Source organism: Cottoperca gobio, chromosome 11, assembly GCF_900634415.1.
Source record: "Cottoperca gobio chromosome 11, fCotGob3.1, whole genome shotgun sequence".
NCBI classification, from domain to species: Eukaryota; Metazoa; Chordata; class Actinopteri; order Perciformes; family Bovichtidae; genus Cottoperca; species Cottoperca gobio.
In genome coordinates, this window is record NC_041365.1 from 6,500,825 (window position 1) to 6,517,684 (window position 16,860).

Genomic DNA, 16,860 nt, shown 5'->3' on the forward strand with positions numbered 1-16,860 from the left:
CAAATTACACATTTGTCTCAGTGTGCTTTACAGACTGTACAGGATACGACACCCTCTGTCCTTAGACCCTCGCATCGCACAAGGAAAAACTTCCTAAAAGAAATCCCCATAATTAAAGGGGGAAAAATGGAAGAAACCTCAGGGAGAGCAACTGAGGAGGGATCCCTCTCCCAGGACGGACAGACGTGCAATAGATGTCGTGTGTACAGGATAAACAACATAGTACAAATACAACATTTGACAGAAATTATGTCGTGTTGAAAAAGAGAAAGTTTGGATGAATCCAGGAAAATGTCAAAAAGGCTTCCCGGTGTCCAGCAGGACCAGGTCAGCAGGCGCAGCCACGATTCATGATCCTGACTGTAAACTTTATCAGTGGCAACCTGCCACATGAGAGACACAGAAACTCCGGGGATAATACCCCGGATGATGAGTTAGTAACATACATTTACATAAATGCATACAGATAGAGAGGGAGAAGAAGAGAGGGAGGGGAGGAGAGAGGAAGAGAAGGAAGAGAGCAGGGAGGTGTCCCCCGGCAGTCTAAGCCTATAGCAGCATAACCAGGGGCTGATCCAGGGCAAACCTGAGCCAGCCCTAACTATAAGCTTTATCAAAAAGGAAAGTCTTTAGCCTACTCTTAAATGTGGAGAGTGTGTCTGCCTCCCGAACACAAACTGGAAGCTGGTTCCACTGGAGAGGAGCTTGATAGCTGAAGGCTCTGGCTCCCATTGTACTCTTAGAGACTCTAGGAACTACAAGTAACCCTGCAGTCTGGGAGCGTAATGCTCTAGTTGGTTTATAAGGTACTATGAGATCTTTAAGATATGCTGCAGCCTGACCATTAATTGATTTGTAAGTCAGGAGAAGGATTTTGAATTCTATTCTGTATTTTACCGGGAGCCAGTGCAGATGCAGCTAATACAGGAGTAATATGATCCCATTTCCTTGTTCTTGTCAATACACGTGCCGCTGCATTTTGGATCAACTGAAGAGTGTTAAGCGACTTTTTAGGACAACCTGATAACAATGAGTTGCAGTAATCCAGCCTTGAAGTAACAAATGCATGGACTAGTTTGTCTGCATCATTTTGAGTCATGTATTGTGCCTTTGAAATAAAAAAAACATTGTAAGGTTCACATCGCTATAATTGTGTTTTTGTGTATTTGATGTTGTGTGCAAAGGCGCAGGCTTCTTCCCATTATACAAGCACCAAACACGGTAAAAGGCTGAAAACGATGGACGCCCCCGATTTGAAGATCAGGAACTCTGAACCGGTCGCCAAGGAAACCACATTGCAAATCCTCCCGTCACCCTGCTCACAGCCCTCCAGCTCTGAAACAACATCAGGAGGTGTGTGTATCTGCAAGCACGAAGGCTTCACCTGTGTGTGTGTGTGTGTGTGTGTGTGTGTGTGTGTGTGTGTGTGTGTGTGTGTGTGTGTGTGTGTGTGTGTGTGTGTGTGTGTGTGTGTGTGTGTGTGTGTGTATGACAACGTTAGATATAGGAATGTCGAGCTCAAACCTCCTCTTCCCAGTCACGACTTTAACTCTTTGATGTGATGAATCCCCTCCTGCTTTGGGTTTCACAGTGAAGAGATTAAAGGTTGAGCATTATTCTCCGCTCCTTCTACATTTATTGACCTCTTGAGCGGTCTCCTGTGATCAAAAACACATAGAAAATGCTCTGAATATGATGAGTGGGTAACTGTATAGTGTGTGTGAGGACATGTGTGCCTGGAAATGTGTCAATATTAAGTGTGGAGGTGTGTCAAAGCATCGACTGCTCTCCAACACGTCTGTGTGTGCCAGTGCTGATGTGTTACTTTTGCATGTGTGTGGGCGTTACAGAATGAAAATAATACATTTGGCTGCAAGCTAAAAAGCAAAACGATTTTAGAATTGTGCTTGACATCGAGAGTGCGTTTGAAGAGTGAGAGAACGAGTGATCATTTCCAGTTTGGATTTAGTTTCAGGGAGGTGGATGAGATGGCAGGAGAGCTTTTCAAAGATTACTACAGCAAACAGCCTCTAAGAGTGTGGAGTCAATGGTAACAAACAGACACCCACTCAGCTAGGCAGAGCTAATCATAGTTATTAGCAAAGAATGAATCCTTAAATCAGCACGCGCTCCTCCAGGGAACCTTACAAGTCAGTCTCACAAAAGATAATAGAGCCAAATTATTTTTATACTAAACTGTGAGTTTAAGTGTTGGGAGGCAGATCCTTGGGGAAATCATTGATTATTAGTGTGATTATAGAGGTTGATTGTGCTCATAATCACCTGTAGCCTGGTGAGTTTGTATCTCTGTCTCTGAGCATGGTATGCAATCGTTGCTTCTTAATGTAGCCGCTTAGACTTTATTTCTGTTTTGGGATCGTCCGTTCCATTCTTGTGAACACGATATCTCAGCATCGCCTCGAGAGAATTTCTTCAAATTTGTCGTCCAATTGGACTCGAGGATGAACTGATTGCATTTTGGTGGTCAAAGGTCAAGGTCACTGTGACCTCACAAAACACAATATTGTCGTATTTATGGCAATTCCACACAAATGTCTAAAAGGCTAAAATTATAAATGTATGACATTTTGGACAGACATTGATGGCAACTGCAACTTGACTGGTTGGCGGAGGCATACGCCCATGAGGTAGTGATTCTAGTTGTTTCCCACACTACTTACGCTGTCTTAATAATATCTTTCTGTTACTTTCTGCGTTCATTTCAGAACCCTCACCCCCAGACCCTACCTCAGAGGAGGCGCCGTCGAGCACCGGCCCCACTGAAACTGTGAATGCACCCTCTGAACCCTCCCTGTCGCCCAGCTCGAGAACACCAGAGAAAGAGACACAAATAGACAGAGAGATGGACGTGGCTCCAGAGGAGGAAACGGAAGAAGGGAAAGCTATACGTCTTCTCTACTGCTCCCTCTGCAAGGTTGCCGTGAACTCTGCCTCCCAGCTGCAGGCCCACAACATGGGTGAGAAGCGCTGCCGTAGTCAAGCTTCGACTGCTTGTGCTATGTTTGATGCTTTATTGACGTGACTTTATATCTGCTCAGGCACTAAGCACAAGACAATGCTGGAGGCAAGGAGTGGGCATGGGGCCATCAAGTCATTCCCGAGGACGGGGGTTAAGGCCAAGTTGGTTGTGCCGTCTGAGTCGCCAACGGGACTCCAGAACAAAACCTTCCACTGTGAGATCTGCGATGTGCACGTCAACTCCGAGACTCAGCTCAAACAGGTCAGTTGTTGAACATGTCTGGTCAATAACAAAGCTTAGAAGGGTTAGTTGTTATACTGATTAACACAGACACATTACAGAGACCAGTTTTAGTGCAGATATGGGATTGGAACCTCCAAACATCAGATGTTGGACATCCTTGGATTAGTGAGGTCTAATTCCCCTATTTCTTACTTTTCAAAACTCAGTGCAAATTGTTCCTTATGTATAAGAAAACATGGTATATTGGGATCTGTGTGTAATATGAATAGTTACATAAAGGTACCTCAACTATAGAGAATCTCCCTCCATCCAGCCCCTCTACCAAAGGGTCAAAAGATAAATCTGAGTGGTCGGGAGATTATTAATGGTACAGAGAATGTAGATAAAGCTATTTTATTTTTATTAAAAAGTATTTTTTTGTTTTATTATTGAAAACATTTCTTTTGCTTTGCGTATTCACATTTCCTCCTCCGCTGTACTTCGTGAAGGGCGGCGACACACACCTACAGTCAGAGACAGAGTGGAGGAAAGGAGAGGGGTGAACTAAAAGAAATTTGCGCCACACACCCCCCACGCAAATATAAAGTAGCATCAACATGGAAGTACTCAAATAAAAAAATATTGTGTCTTAAAGTCCCTGCACATGTGCATGACACAATAAAGAAGACTAACCAACTGACCGTAGTTGCTACATTGCTTGAGCAGTAACTACACTTGGGTGACAGAGAAACAAGCTCCTCACACTTCCTACTTCCTAGTTTCTCTTCTTGTATGTGAAGCTATGAAAAGGTCAGCTGTCACACAGATTTGCCACTCACGCAGTTCAGTCGCTGAAAAGCATTAACAGTTCCATCATCACTTTATCCATCATGCATAACAGAAAGGCAATTCATTACTGTGCATACTTTATTCCAAATCACAGCGTGAACATTTCACGCCTGTCGCTGCAGGTGAGTTAAAATCACAGATCTCCAAAGATAATGAGCACAAAGCTACTGAGCGTAGACTCTTTCTGCGAGCATCTGAATGTGATGTTCTGTTCGTGATATGAATGCACAGTGTTGGTCTGAAAGTTAACTTTGGCCAGGTGCTCATGAATATTTAGCAGTTCACCACTGATTGCGTGGCCGTAACCATCTGTTTGTGCTTGTCAATCAAATCAAAACGACGCCCACTGATGAATATGTTTAGCCTCAAAGTCAGAACAAACTAAATATCGACATGCTGCCCGAATCGTCAAATTACCAACCTTTAATTTCCTCTTCTGTGATTATTCAAATGAACAAAGAAAGACGAAAATGCTTTCTTTCTTTGTGCTCCGTCTTTGTGCGTCTGCCTGGTGTTTATCTGCCTGTTTCTCTCCTCCACTGCAGCACATCAGCAGTAGGAGACACAAGGATAGAGCAGCAGGTAAACCAGCCAAGCCTAAGTTCAGCCCTTACACTCCCACCCAGCATCACCAGAGTTTCCAAGCAGTGAGTACTCAACTGTTGCTTGATTTACTTTCAGCCCTCATCATTGTGTTTGTGTACACCGGTTGACTCTCTAGAGCCTCTTCCAGGAAGCTCGACTCCCTAACTTCCAATCCAAAGGCCAATCCTCAGCGATGCGGGTTGAAGAATCTTGTAACCCTATGACATTGTCTTGGGACCAAAAGGCTCAGTACGTTAAAAAAGGAGAGAAGATTCATGATGAGATTGTTTGGCAGTAACTGGGACAGCTTTAACTTTTATTGGCCAAGTAGCCGCTTACACTTTATCTCCTTGTCCTTCTCTGGTTTCCTACTTATACTGAGAGAGGAAAAAAAACCTTGATTGCAGTTTGTTTGTCTGTGTTTTCCCTCCTCAGATTCGTCTCGCTCTACGTAAGAACCAAGACCTGACCAAACCTCTGGCCTCCTGTCTCCTACAACGTCAACTCTCTGTTGCCGCTGCTGCTGCCATGGCAACGCTGCCGCCCTTCTCTCTCCGACCTGCCTTGAACTCGAGCCCCGCCCTGTTTCAGAGTCAGCCCCTCCCTCAGGCGTTGATGCATCCGGCCCCTGGACCCATCTGTTCAACACACACACCGGTGCTGTTTTCCCCCTACTGACCCCGTCCACATCTCAATCAGCTCTGAACTGCAGCTAAAAGCAGACCTGAGACCTGAACAAGATGTGATATAAGACAGCCTTCACCGCGCTCCACCAACAACAGATACTGCGGGTGCCATGGAACAGGACCGAAGATTATTTGCTCGGCCCAAAACCATAAAGTAGATAGGGACGGAGGAAGTACAGAGCAGCAAATGAGAGAGGATTGTCTGGTGTGAGCGTGTGTGTGTGTGTGTGTGTGTGTGTGTGTGTGTGTGTGTGTGTGTCTGTGTGTGTGTGTGTGTGTGTGACTGCATGCGCAGATATAGCCATCATAGAAATAAAACTTATTACAACATGTTTGTTGCACTACTGCTTCATTCCTCCAGTAATAAACATGTTTTAAGATGCTGATCATCGATATGACAATCAAAAAAATGAACAGTTTAATTCAGTATATACATATATATATATATATATATATATATATATATATATATATATATATATATATATATATATATAAGAAAGATGTACTGTATATAGTGAACTTCAATGATGACTATAACTGTGTGTGTTTGTGTGTGTGCAGATATGCATGCTTGACTGAACATGTTTATTATTTTCCAATAAACAATAGTTGTGGAGACTCCTGTTTGATTCCAAAGAAATTCTTTATTACCAATTCAATGCTCCATAACATGCATTATATTCAATAAATACGTGCAATATCCTTCGAACGTATGGTGTTCATATGATGGTACATCTTTGTTCCATTAAATCCGACGCATGTGCCATAACAAACGTCTATGTTAGTCTCTTCAGCTCCTTGCCTACGTGTTCACCGAGACACCGCCAGGAATGTAGATGCGCATCCACTCCGCCAAGACCCATAATTCTCTGCATTCAGACCCAGATCAAAGCCCATTTCATCCTCCTTTGCTACTTAGTACCACACAAACGTCTTTTCTTAGTCTATACTCAGGTATTTCACTAAAGCTTATGTTTTAAAGGAAGTTAATTTTGGAAGCCTGGAGGTATAAGAGAGTGTGTGCTACTGATTGTCTACCGTAGATATAGATCAGATTGTCCCTTATTTTTTGACTGATGTGAAAATTAAACAACTGAAAACGTTTAACCTTTCTCAGACGTCAAAGTCTTATATAGTCTCCATCAGGTCAGAGGACTGTGTGATTGCTGCTTATTCTCCTTTCTACGACCTATGTACTATGAATTAGTGAGATATGTTTTGCTTCTGCCTCTCGCAGCCGCTCCAAAGCAACTAATTCTACAGGCCAATTCAGAGAATTACGTTCAAATCAATCAAGGCCTCATGATAATCCTAGTTGTCACGGCAGTCATTATCATTAATATTAATTGTCCGGGGTGATGATTGTGAACATCTGTGTGTGGGACGCTCTATTCTCCACAGGCTGTCAGAATCCAGACCTTCTCTGGCCTCTTAACTCTTTGGCTCGTTCCCTCGGCAGCCTTCACTGCCTTTTCTCTTTCACTTTTTGTCATCTTTCTTTCGTTATCTCACATTGTGTTCCCGGTTACTCTCTCCACGGCCTTTCTGTCTCTCGCTCCTCTGGCGAATTCGTGGCAGGCATGCGCACATGCACACATAAACACATGTCAGCAACACAAAAAGCCTGACTTGGCATCCAGGGAATTCTTTATTCTCTGCTACCTGGAGAGAGTACAAAGGTACAAAGCGGACCTTTGCGTGCCATGTGAGGGCAGGTCAGATCGAAAAAAGACTGTAATAAGCTCTTGGCGTGAGGATGCAGCATTTTCTGCATACAATAAAACAAAGGTAGTAATGGATAAGTGCAATGAGATACGACCAACTGGAACAATTCAACTGGAAAATAAAACTGCAACCTGTATTCTCAAAAGTGCTTTTCAAATTCTGCTTTCAAATAAGTATGGTATAAATTAGGTTTAATAAATCAGCTGAAACATGTTACCAAAATACAACCATTGTACTTTAAAAAAGTTAGAGAAATTATTGAAGAATAGTTTAAGATTTTGGGAAATACACTGCTTTCTTGTCTGTATGCTAAACAGCTTAGGTTGGCACTCCTACACCAAAATACCTGTAAAAGCTGCCCTTGTTTTATGTGATTTTTATGGCTCTAGTAGGTAAACAAAAGATGAGTAGGCAGAGGGTGGCTGCGGCACAAACACCATCTGTCTGGTTCAACACACATCAACAGTTGTCCCGAGTAAAAGTTTAGACACAGCTGTCAGTTTAAGTTCTCTCCTAAGTAGCAATTGTTGCTCTTGCAGCACCAGGACAGGATTTGTTTAGCCCCTGTGAGACTTTCCGGTCCTGCGGAGGGAGTGCACCGGTATGTCATGGAGCACCAGATCAGTAAACGGAGGGGATGTAGACTGTGAAGCAAATGGCTCAGCAGGGTGTCCAAAAAGCAGGCTGCAAGCCGTAATGACCACGCTGCACCCCACGGAGAGTTGATTGTGTGTCTGGGGCTCAGTGCTGCTTTTGTCTGGTTTCAAAGGGACGTGTTGATAAAAGCTCCAGTTTAGTTTGTTTGCAATGACGACTGTCAGACATTGCTCACACCCAGAGAGGGTGAAATTATTGAAATGCATTGTGGGATGTTCCATGTATAGTAATCACTGCACCAGTGGACCAGTTATATGCATATTGTCTTTCTTAGATGATTAATTGTGTTATAGTGTGGGCTTGCAAACGAAAAGAACGGGTACCCAAACATAGGTTTATATGTCGCTAGAAAATTGGAATAAGTTCTTTTTTGTAGCCAACAACACAATGTAAAGTGTATTTTGAAGCTTACAGGAAATATGGAAGAATAAGATCAACTTTAAGGCTGGGCAATATGGAGAAAATCAAAAATCAAGATATTTTGACCAAATACCTTGATGTTGTTATTGTGACGTAATTGTTGACTATTGGTTCTTTCTCAAAATATTCACACAGTGGGATTTTTGATAAATAATCATCAGTAATAGATATAATTACTAAGTGGATAAAGGCAGATAATAGAGCAGCTAGAACAGTCTTGTAAATTCAAGAAATAACATCGCTTTACTGTAATGCAGCCTTTAAAACCAGGAAAAGATGATATCTAGTCTCATATCACTCACCATACTTAAAAAAAAAAAATGTATTAGATGTGGAGTGATTTTATTGATAATGGTATGAGTCATGTTGGTTTATTGGAAGTTGCTTAATCTCCAGGATTCTTGACTCTTTGATATCTTGCATTAAGAATCCTAATGGAAATAACGTGTGTGACTTACACTAAAGATGTAGGTGGCCACCTGGTTATCCGTCGTACAGTTTCTCATCAATCTAAGATCCATAAAATGAGTCATAATCAGATTTCCTGATCTACTTCTGTCTTACAGGTTGCTTTTAGGGTTGATGCCACAACCTGTGTTATGCCTTCATTACCATAAATTGTGATTATGACACCATGCTCACATTTTCCATATTAAAAAAAAGTAGGGCTGTGTATTCTTGGCCCCAGCTGAGGCGAGTGCACAGATTAGAGCTAATTCTTTTCATCTGGTAGAAATCTTTTCAGTGGCCAGTCAGACCGTCTGGACAGCGATTGGTGAGGTGGAGACGTGACTGGACAGAGATCAGTTTGTTATCTCTTAATAAAGATATCAGTGCATCACGTCAGTTGATAAATACATAGAAAAGGCGAAATATTCATCAGTGTTGATGCTCGTCGTCATCTGTTCTTTGTATCCATGTGTGGCCTAATTTCACATTGCTCTCTTGATTTTAATCACTCACTCTTATCCGGCTCTTTTTCTGTACCTGTGATAATACGTTTCTCTCCAGGTATCTGACACGTAGATAGTCAGGGGTGGCATGAAATGACAAAGCAAGCTGAGCTACAACATGTAGAGTCCCCTCTGGCTGTCTATCTGTCTGTCTTTATGTTGTACTCCCTTTTTCCTTCTTTTTAATATAGACTGACTCACAAAAAAACTTGCCCACACAAAACACACCACTCACTATTTCCGTGCTGTGAGGCCACAGCTGCAACATTTACTAGCTTTAAGCAAAAAAAATACATATTTTACACAAATAGAAGTGATCTTATTATTAAAACAGTGAGTCATTACAGGTCTGTAGCCCACTTAGTAACAGAGCACTCATACCTACATCACTTACTCCGACCCCTAAACTATACTAAAGGTGTTACTAAAAACAATGTATGATGTTAGCTGCAGGTTAGAGATTTCCCACTGTAATAAAATTGTATTTATTTAGTTTGTAATAAAGCATAACTGCTATCTATACATACACACTCCCATAGTGTAAAAATATTTGTCAGAAAAGTCAGCTAAATCAAGAACTGTCTATGCTTTACTCAGGGGTCTCACCTAAAAGTACAGGCCTGTTTCACAGCTGAGGCGTCCTGCTGAAGTCATTTGTTTTAAGGGTGAGACTGACAACACCCAAGCTTTACCAAGCCCCTCCTGTAGCCTCAATATGCCATCCAGTTGGCTGTCATGGACACTTTCTTGGATCCTCACTGACAGAATGTCCAAATGGATGTTCCATTAGCTGCAGTGCCATGAAGGAAAGGTGTGAGTTCCTTCCCTGCACCCTGCCAAGTAAGACATGCCTGTTTGACTTTGGAAAGTAAATGAGATCATGACGAGTTATTCAGTGTAATCCAATATTTACAGAACATTTATTGAGCAAAACCTGAGAAAGATAGTAATGGTTACTTTCGGCATGGAAGCAGAGTGGCTTAGGTGTATGTGTGGACACATATGTGTATACTGTATGCCAGGGGTCGGGAACCTTTTTGGCTGGGAGAGCCATAAAAGCCAAATATTTTTTTATGTATTTCCTTGAGAGCCATATATTTAATAGATTTGAATGCAACTTTATGCGTGCATTTTTTAAAAATAACACTTCTCCGAGTACTAATAGCGGTATCAGTGTTTCATTGAACACGTGCTCTTTTATTAAATAAACTAAACGCTTACGTTATTTATCTCATTTATGTGCACGTTTCAGTGTTTACTGCATGGGTGTCAAACTCAAGGCAATTATATCCGGCCCGCGAGAAAATATCATATGTCTGTCATAACTGGCCCGCCGGTTTTGGTAAATCATTGCATGGCACAACCACGGGGAAATACATTCGAGGAAGTAATCTAAATATGTGAATGAAATGAAAGTTTTTGGAAAGCAAAGGGAAACACACCACAGATCTCTGGGACGATGTGAGCTGGACTGTTTGTGCGACATAACGAAGCATCTCAGAGTTAAACCTGCAGCTTCAGGGCCGTGTGATCACAGACATGTATGATGCAGTGAGAGCTTTATAAGCCGAGCTGCCTATGGGAGACTCTGATGCAGAAGGAAACTTTGGTCACTACGTGTTTCCAAACACTGACAAACATCTCCCCCGCTGTGTTCCCGACAGCATTCTGCTGATAAACTGAGACCATTTGCCGACTTTGCAGCTCAGATATTTAAATTGAACTGCTCAGCAACCTGTCTGCAGTTGACTTAAATATGTTCCATATCTTTTTGCACTTTATCCAATATGTGTATCCTGTTCAATAAATGTGGACCGTGTTTGGCCCTCGACGTAGTCCCAGTTTTTAATGTTGGCCCTCTGTGATTGAGTTTGACACCCCCGGTCTACTGCTTGCTTTGTGCAGTTTCTCCTCTGCTCGGTTTCGCGACGGGCGGGGCTCCGCCCTCTACACACACACACGTGTGAAAACACCTTCACCTACAGCCAGAGACAAAGCGGAGGAAAGAGAGGGGAGAACTAAAAACAAATCCGCTGCTAAATGTTTTACTTTAAAATGACACAATATAATTATTTATTACCTGTTAATCATGTTAAATGTCAGCTCAAAATTGTCTGGGAGCCATATTGCGTTATCGAAAGAGCCATATATGGCTCCCGAGCCATGGGTTCCTGACCCCTGCTGTATGCCCTAGACACTGGAGCACAGTCTCATAAGACTTACTGGCTCTAATTAAAATGTGTATTCATCTAATAATTAACTTGCTTTCTGAGCTGCTGTGCAATCTAATTTTAAAATTCAGAAAAACCTCAAGGAATATAACTCAAACATTGCCTGTCAGTGGGCTTTTAGATTAACACAATTATCAGCTCTATCCACATGCAGCAGAGCACTTTAGAGCACTGCTCAAGCTCTTATCTTCACCCGTCAATTATAAATAACCAATTAGTATTTTTTTATGGGCTGAATGAGCCTGACCCTTGATAAATACTAATCTAATTTCCATTTTCTTTTTTAAAGAAATGCACCATGCCTCCATTTCTCCAGTGGTGAGTGTTCTCCACTATGCTTGGCTTTGTTTGCCTCACACAGACAGACAGACAGACAGACAGACAGACAGACAGGAAAAATGTGAAAAGATGCCGATTAAAACGGCAAGAATTATAATTACACATTTGTTGTGCTGTGTGGTGGTCTAACGCTACTGTTTAGTCTCAAATGATCAGGGAATGCAGACGAATAATAAATACCAAATCAGTTACATCTCCTTATCTAGAGAATTAACTGTATTTGTTGCTATACATTAGCGCCACCTAGCGGATGGTAAATCCACTTGAAGGAAGTGACGTATCCTCAAATTCTGACCAATCAACAGCCGCGGCTCAAAATTCGAACGTCAACTCACAAAGAGAGATACGATGTTTTAAATAGATGAACTGTTATATTTCTGCTTAACTAACGCATTTTGTTGAAGCGATAATTTACACGACAAACAGCCTGACTTTATACTCGTGCTGGTAAGTCTAACTGTACGTTGCTTTGAAATATGACGGCGGACTGTAACTACCGGAGATAGCTTGTTGGATTACGTTCATGTTAAACGTCATGCTAACGTAGCTAGCACGTTAGCTTAGTCGTTTGTTTTGCTGAGGTTTATCAGCAGGCTACGTTGTTGCGAAATTGGATAACGTAGAAAAACGTTGTGAACTAAACAAAGATCTGGAGGTATGGTGAAAGAACGGGCTCAGAAGAAGTCCTACCAGCAGAGTCTGACGGACATAAAGGAGAAAATGAAGGAAAAGAGGAACAAACGGCTGGCTAGTGCTTCAGCTCCCAGCAGAGGACGGTCCAAAATGATAACCAAAAGCAGTGGTAAGAAAATTAGGCTTATCTTGCACGTTAACAATTACAGTTTTAATGTACGTTTAGAAATGTTCCCACACTTATGTAGACTACTAGTACTTGTGATTACCATAACTTGTGACATGTAGATGTGCATAAGATGTTGACATGCAGATGAAGTTTTTAACATCCATCACATGTTTTCTCCCAGTGGTCCACTCTACCCACACCCTCCTGAAGGGTGTCCAGCTAAACAACAAAGAGCTAGCTGTCGCCCTGGAAGCTGAAAAGGGAAAAGCGAGACATGCCAATGCTGTGATCCTGCAGCTGAAAAGGGAGCAACAAGCTCTATTCCTTCACCTACTTCTGCTCAAGAGGAAGCTCAAAGAGCAGGAGGCTCTGGCAATGAGTGCTTCAGAGGTACACCGAGGAGACCTGTGCACTGTCCTCTGTTTGTTGATGAACTATTCCATATTTTTTGAAGAACTGTGTGTCATTGTAAAGGAAAAATATTGAATTTCTTTCTGTGTTGATTTAGACCTTCAGACATCCAAACATCCTTGTTGAACCCAAACACCATGTGGATTCGCCAAGGTAATATAAAAAAAATAATGTCAACACATAAACTTTGATGACATCCTTTTATCCTGAGTTTTATGACTATCAGGATATATTGCCTCTCAATTTACAGGACAACGCGGACCAGCCAGAACCTTGATAAGCTCATTGGGTGCAAAGCCTCACCAATCTGTGCAGGTATATAAACAAACTATATATACTGTTCTTAACATTAAAATGAAGGATTAGCCATAATAGTTAACTTATTGTCAGCTTTTTGCACTTATACTGTTTCATTAATTAATTTAAGTAAGTGTTAAGCCATGACTGTTATTCTTGGACCAATCCACAGAACACATTTAAATATGGACTGTTCTTCAGATCACCTAGTTGACTAATTCTTTAAAGACATGAGAAATTAAAAATACTTTTTCCCATTATTACACAGATAGTGAGATCTTTGAGATCGGACTGGGACATCCCTAGTTGTAATGTTGATTTTTGTCCTTTTTTCTTCACAGACCCTCAGCCCTCTGAAAAGAATGCTGAAAAGCAGGTTGACCTACCATCTACAGTGGGTGTGAGGCGTCGCCATGCAGATAGAAAAAGCAGGAGGAGGTCGGAGCGTGTGCAAGAAAAGTGCTTGTTGAGTCAGGGGGACCACGTCGCAGGCTTGGGGACTATTTGCAGTGATGTTGAAACCCCGAATCAGCCACAGCAAGGAGCAGAACCAGATATAGCCGACCCTGTTGACAATGAGGAGTTTCAGCATTCTACTCCAGAACCTGTCCCACCCAAAAACAACCATCAGCGGGCCGGCAGGAAAAGAGCCCAGCAGCAGCCCCGCACCAAACCAGAACCTGCTGCACAGAAGCCAGAGAGAGGCCGCAAACCAGACCGTGCCCCATTAAAGAAACCATGGGAGAATCCCAAACGCAGAACTCGCTCCAAGAGTCGGGACCGGTCAGCCACACGGGCCAAAACAGCACCTCCATCACAGGGAAATAAGCTCAACACCTCACTGGGATTTAATGACACGTTTGACTTTGACTGTGAAGGGACGGTTCACGTCACACCGTTCAAGGCCAAGGCGGAGGACAATCAGCCATCCACAGTCGTCAGCGAAGAGACTCGGCAAACGGAAGCTTCACCTGCGGTTTCCAAACAGAATGAATCCAGCGAGTCGTCACCATCTTCTGAGTCGGAGGACAGCCTTTATGTCCCTCAGAAGAGCAGATGCAGACAGAGTTCCCCCGACAAGACCAAAGGGATCACCACACGCAGAGGCCGGGCCTCCAAAGTCGCCAGACAGAAGGAAAACATCCCCCCAAAACAGGAGATCTCTGGTGAGCTTTCAGGTGTTCTTAAACTGCATGTTTAATTTGTGGTTTATTAGAGTTTAGATAGTTATCATTAGGGCTGTGCGATAATTTCATATGATAATTTCAATGGAATCCTATTGTGATGAAATCTTATCAAGATAACATGATACACAATTACGGTCTAAATTGATAATAACGAGCACATATTAACTCAAAATTCTCAGAAAGTCTGATGTGAAATATTTTGAAGGAAAATAATTATTTTAAGATTGTGGTTTTCTTTTTACATTACCACTAAGTTCAATGCGATTTTAAAAAAAACAACTAAAACTCCAAATGGCAACCTTCCAGTCACAAGCTTCTCCAACCTTTAAGCTCTATTACCCCAGAATACACACAGTTCAGGACAGGGTTCCCTCTGCAGAATAAAGGTCCATCTGCAACCTAAATGTTGGTTATAATAAATTGTGAGTAGTGTGCAAAATGTTCTTCATTCGTTCAACTATTTTGTTCAAGTCCTGCATTCTTACACCCCTTAAGTCTGATTTTGGGAATACCCCAGTGTAGTTAAATCAAACTATTGATCTTAATCTGATTACTGATAGTGCATGTAAACGTAGTCGGTGTAGGAAACGTTTATTTTTTTATCTCTCTAAAGTTTTACTTGAAACTGTTCATTTTGCACAAACGTTCTTAATTGAATGAGACGATACTCTGTACTTTTCATTTGTCAACTATCTGATTTACACAGAAGTATACAAGTGTGGATTATTTCATATAGACTGCTTATTTATTGAATTACCAGAAAACATGCAACATCATAATATGCATCGTTATCGAGATTTAAAATGACCTACCGGTATATTGGGATAGAACATTTTGGCCATAGTTATAATTTAACAATTTATTTAATTGTTTTGTGTTTTGCAGTCTTTAGAAACGAGGTGTCGAGTCCTAAGGCTGTAGAGCCTGAAGAGGAAGAAGCTCATCCCTCCCCTGACTCGAGCTTCTCTAACAGCCCTGACGCAGCGATGTTGAGACAGGAAACTCACCACGGTGAGTAAATGTTCAGGACGTCGTATTCCTGCTCAATCAATGACTTTTGTTCTGCAGAAACTAATTGCATCTTATGAAATTAACTAAATATATTGCACAAAAGTTAAAATGATTTTCTTAATGTTTTCAACTTCACCGAGGCACCTCCTCGCACAGCTGATCTTCAGTGCAGCCCACACATCTGGCTTCATGCCGTCCTCTCGTCTTGTCTCACGATGACCTTGCTGTGTCAAGGACGTCCGGGGGATTTGTTTAGAAAATAGTTTCATGGCTCATTTTTGTGCTCGAGTGTTTTTTGTCATTTGTGAATTAAATATGTGTGTTTGCTTGCCCTGGTTTTTCAGAGCCTCACAGAGGAGTTATTGAGAAGGACTATTTGCTGCCCGTCAGCCCTCTGGTCGAAGTGGAGATGCTGAGAATAGACAACGTCCTGTCCAATTTTGGAGATTCCTCCGGTGAAGCTCCTGCTCTTTTACCCCACAAAACACCCCAGAGGGTCAAGACGTGCAAGAAACGTACGTTTACATGTCACTTACCAAACCCGCTTGTCGACTTAAAATCTCGGTCACAGCACCAGAGGGCACTTGGGAGGCTTGGCCGGGTCACGTTTTCATTGCATCGTCACTTTTCAATGCGTTGGCTTCCTCGCACTCTTTGTCTTTTTTTAAAAATCTTTTACACACAGAACTCCTGTTTGACTTTTTCTTGCTTTTGGATCACATCTTCCTTCACGTTTCTACAGGTGGGTTTGGTGTAAGGACAGCAGGGCGGGGCTTGAGTCTGTGTGATGTGACAAATCTGTCCCCTGCAGCCTATCGCACGCTCTCCTGTGTTGGTTCACGGACCTCCGATGCCCGATGCTCCACCCCTGTTCCTGCTCGCAAGCGGCGCTGCACCATGGTGGTGGACTACAAGGAACCCACGATAAATGCGTAAGTTCACATGTCGATATTGCCCGTACTGTAAATAATTCAAGATATGTTCACTGCATGGATGCTGAACAGTTATGTTGTCGTCTTGACAGGAAACTTCGGCGTGGAGACAAGTTCACAGACTTGCAGTTCCTCCGCTCTCCTATTTTCAAGCAGAAGTCTGGCAGGAGGTCTGTGCAGAAATCAAGGAATACCATTAGCAGAGAAAAGAAATACATTGAGTCATTTGTTGGATTAATGTGATTTCTTTCTTCTTTTTTAAGACTTTGACAAGTGATCATTTCGTTTTGACCTCATGGTTGTATTTCTTTATGTGATAGACGTTGTTTTTGTGACTTTGTTTGCTGCAAAGCTCAAATCTTTCTTCTCTTCTGCATTTCTCCTCATTATCTCTTGTTAAATATATTAATGGCTATTTTATGAAGATGTCCAGATTTTCCAATCCAATGTCATTTTTACTTCAATTCTGTATGTTTTTATTATGAGAGAGAAATCTGACAATATAGTAACAGTCATTTTAATTATTTTAGTGGTAAAACCTACCATTAAAAGACCTGAAAGACTAATAAC

The 16,860-nt window shown here is 42.0% G+C and overlaps 2 protein-coding genes across 5 annotated transcripts in view; both read left to right on the forward strand.

Moving 5' to 3' along the window:
• LOC115016234 (zinc finger protein 385D-like) overlaps nt 1-5,787 on the forward strand; it is a 14,463-nt gene extending 8,676 nt beyond the window's left edge. The window contains exons 4-8 of the mRNA XM_029443941.1: nt 1,185-1,353; nt 2,727-2,978; nt 3,060-3,241; nt 4,597-4,698; nt 5,072-5,787. Coding sequence (XP_029299801.1) covers nt 1,185-1,353; nt 2,727-2,978; nt 3,060-3,241; nt 4,597-4,698; nt 5,072-5,314 — 948 coding nt within the window. The 3' untranslated portion in view covers nt 5,315-5,787. The remainder of the gene's footprint in view (nt 1-1,184; nt 1,354-2,726; nt 2,979-3,059; nt 3,242-4,596; nt 4,699-5,071) is intronic.
• Nucleotides 5,788-11,949: 6,162 nt separating this feature from the next.
• On the forward strand, nt 11,950-16,859 carry sgo1 (shugoshin 1). Of its 4 annotated transcripts, none has more exons than XM_029443918.1 (10): nt 11,959-12,097; nt 12,298-12,452; nt 12,634-12,842; nt 12,961-13,016; nt 13,114-13,178; nt 13,502-14,326; nt 15,233-15,358; nt 15,703-15,873; nt 16,101-16,290; nt 16,383-16,859. In XM_029443918.1, exons 2-10 carry the CDS (start codon nt 12,308-12,310, stop codon nt 16,531-16,533), a joined length of 1,938 nt encoding a protein of 645 aa, XP_029299778.1. In that variant the 5' UTR covers nt 11,959-12,097; nt 12,298-12,307; the 3' UTR covers nt 16,534-16,859. The 4 variants fall into 4 exon arrangements, with proteins under 4 accessions (XP_029299776.1, XP_029299779.1, XP_029299778.1 ...); XM_029443917.1 differs by having other exon boundaries at nt 11,967-12,097; nt 12,244-12,452; XM_029443916.1 differs by having other exon boundaries at nt 11,950-12,452.
• The last annotated feature ends 1 nt before the right edge of the window (nt 16,860 follows it).

What these genes read in the sequence shown, in the direction of transcription:
- sgo1 (XM_029443916.1), top strand. Translation starts at nt 12,308, where the DNA reads ATGGTGAAAGAACGGGCTCAGAAGAAGTCCTACCAGCAGAGTCTGACG. An exon ending in GAGACAGGAAACTCACCACG is followed by an intron (nt 15,359 to 15,702) that starts GTGAGTAAATGT and finishes CTGGTTTTTCAG; the next exon opens with AGCCTCACAGAGGAGTTATT. An exon ending in GGTCAAGACGTGCAAGAAAC is followed by an intron (nt 15,874 to 16,100) that starts GTACGTTTACAT and finishes ACGTTTCTACAG; the next exon opens with GTGGGTTTGGTGTAAGGACA.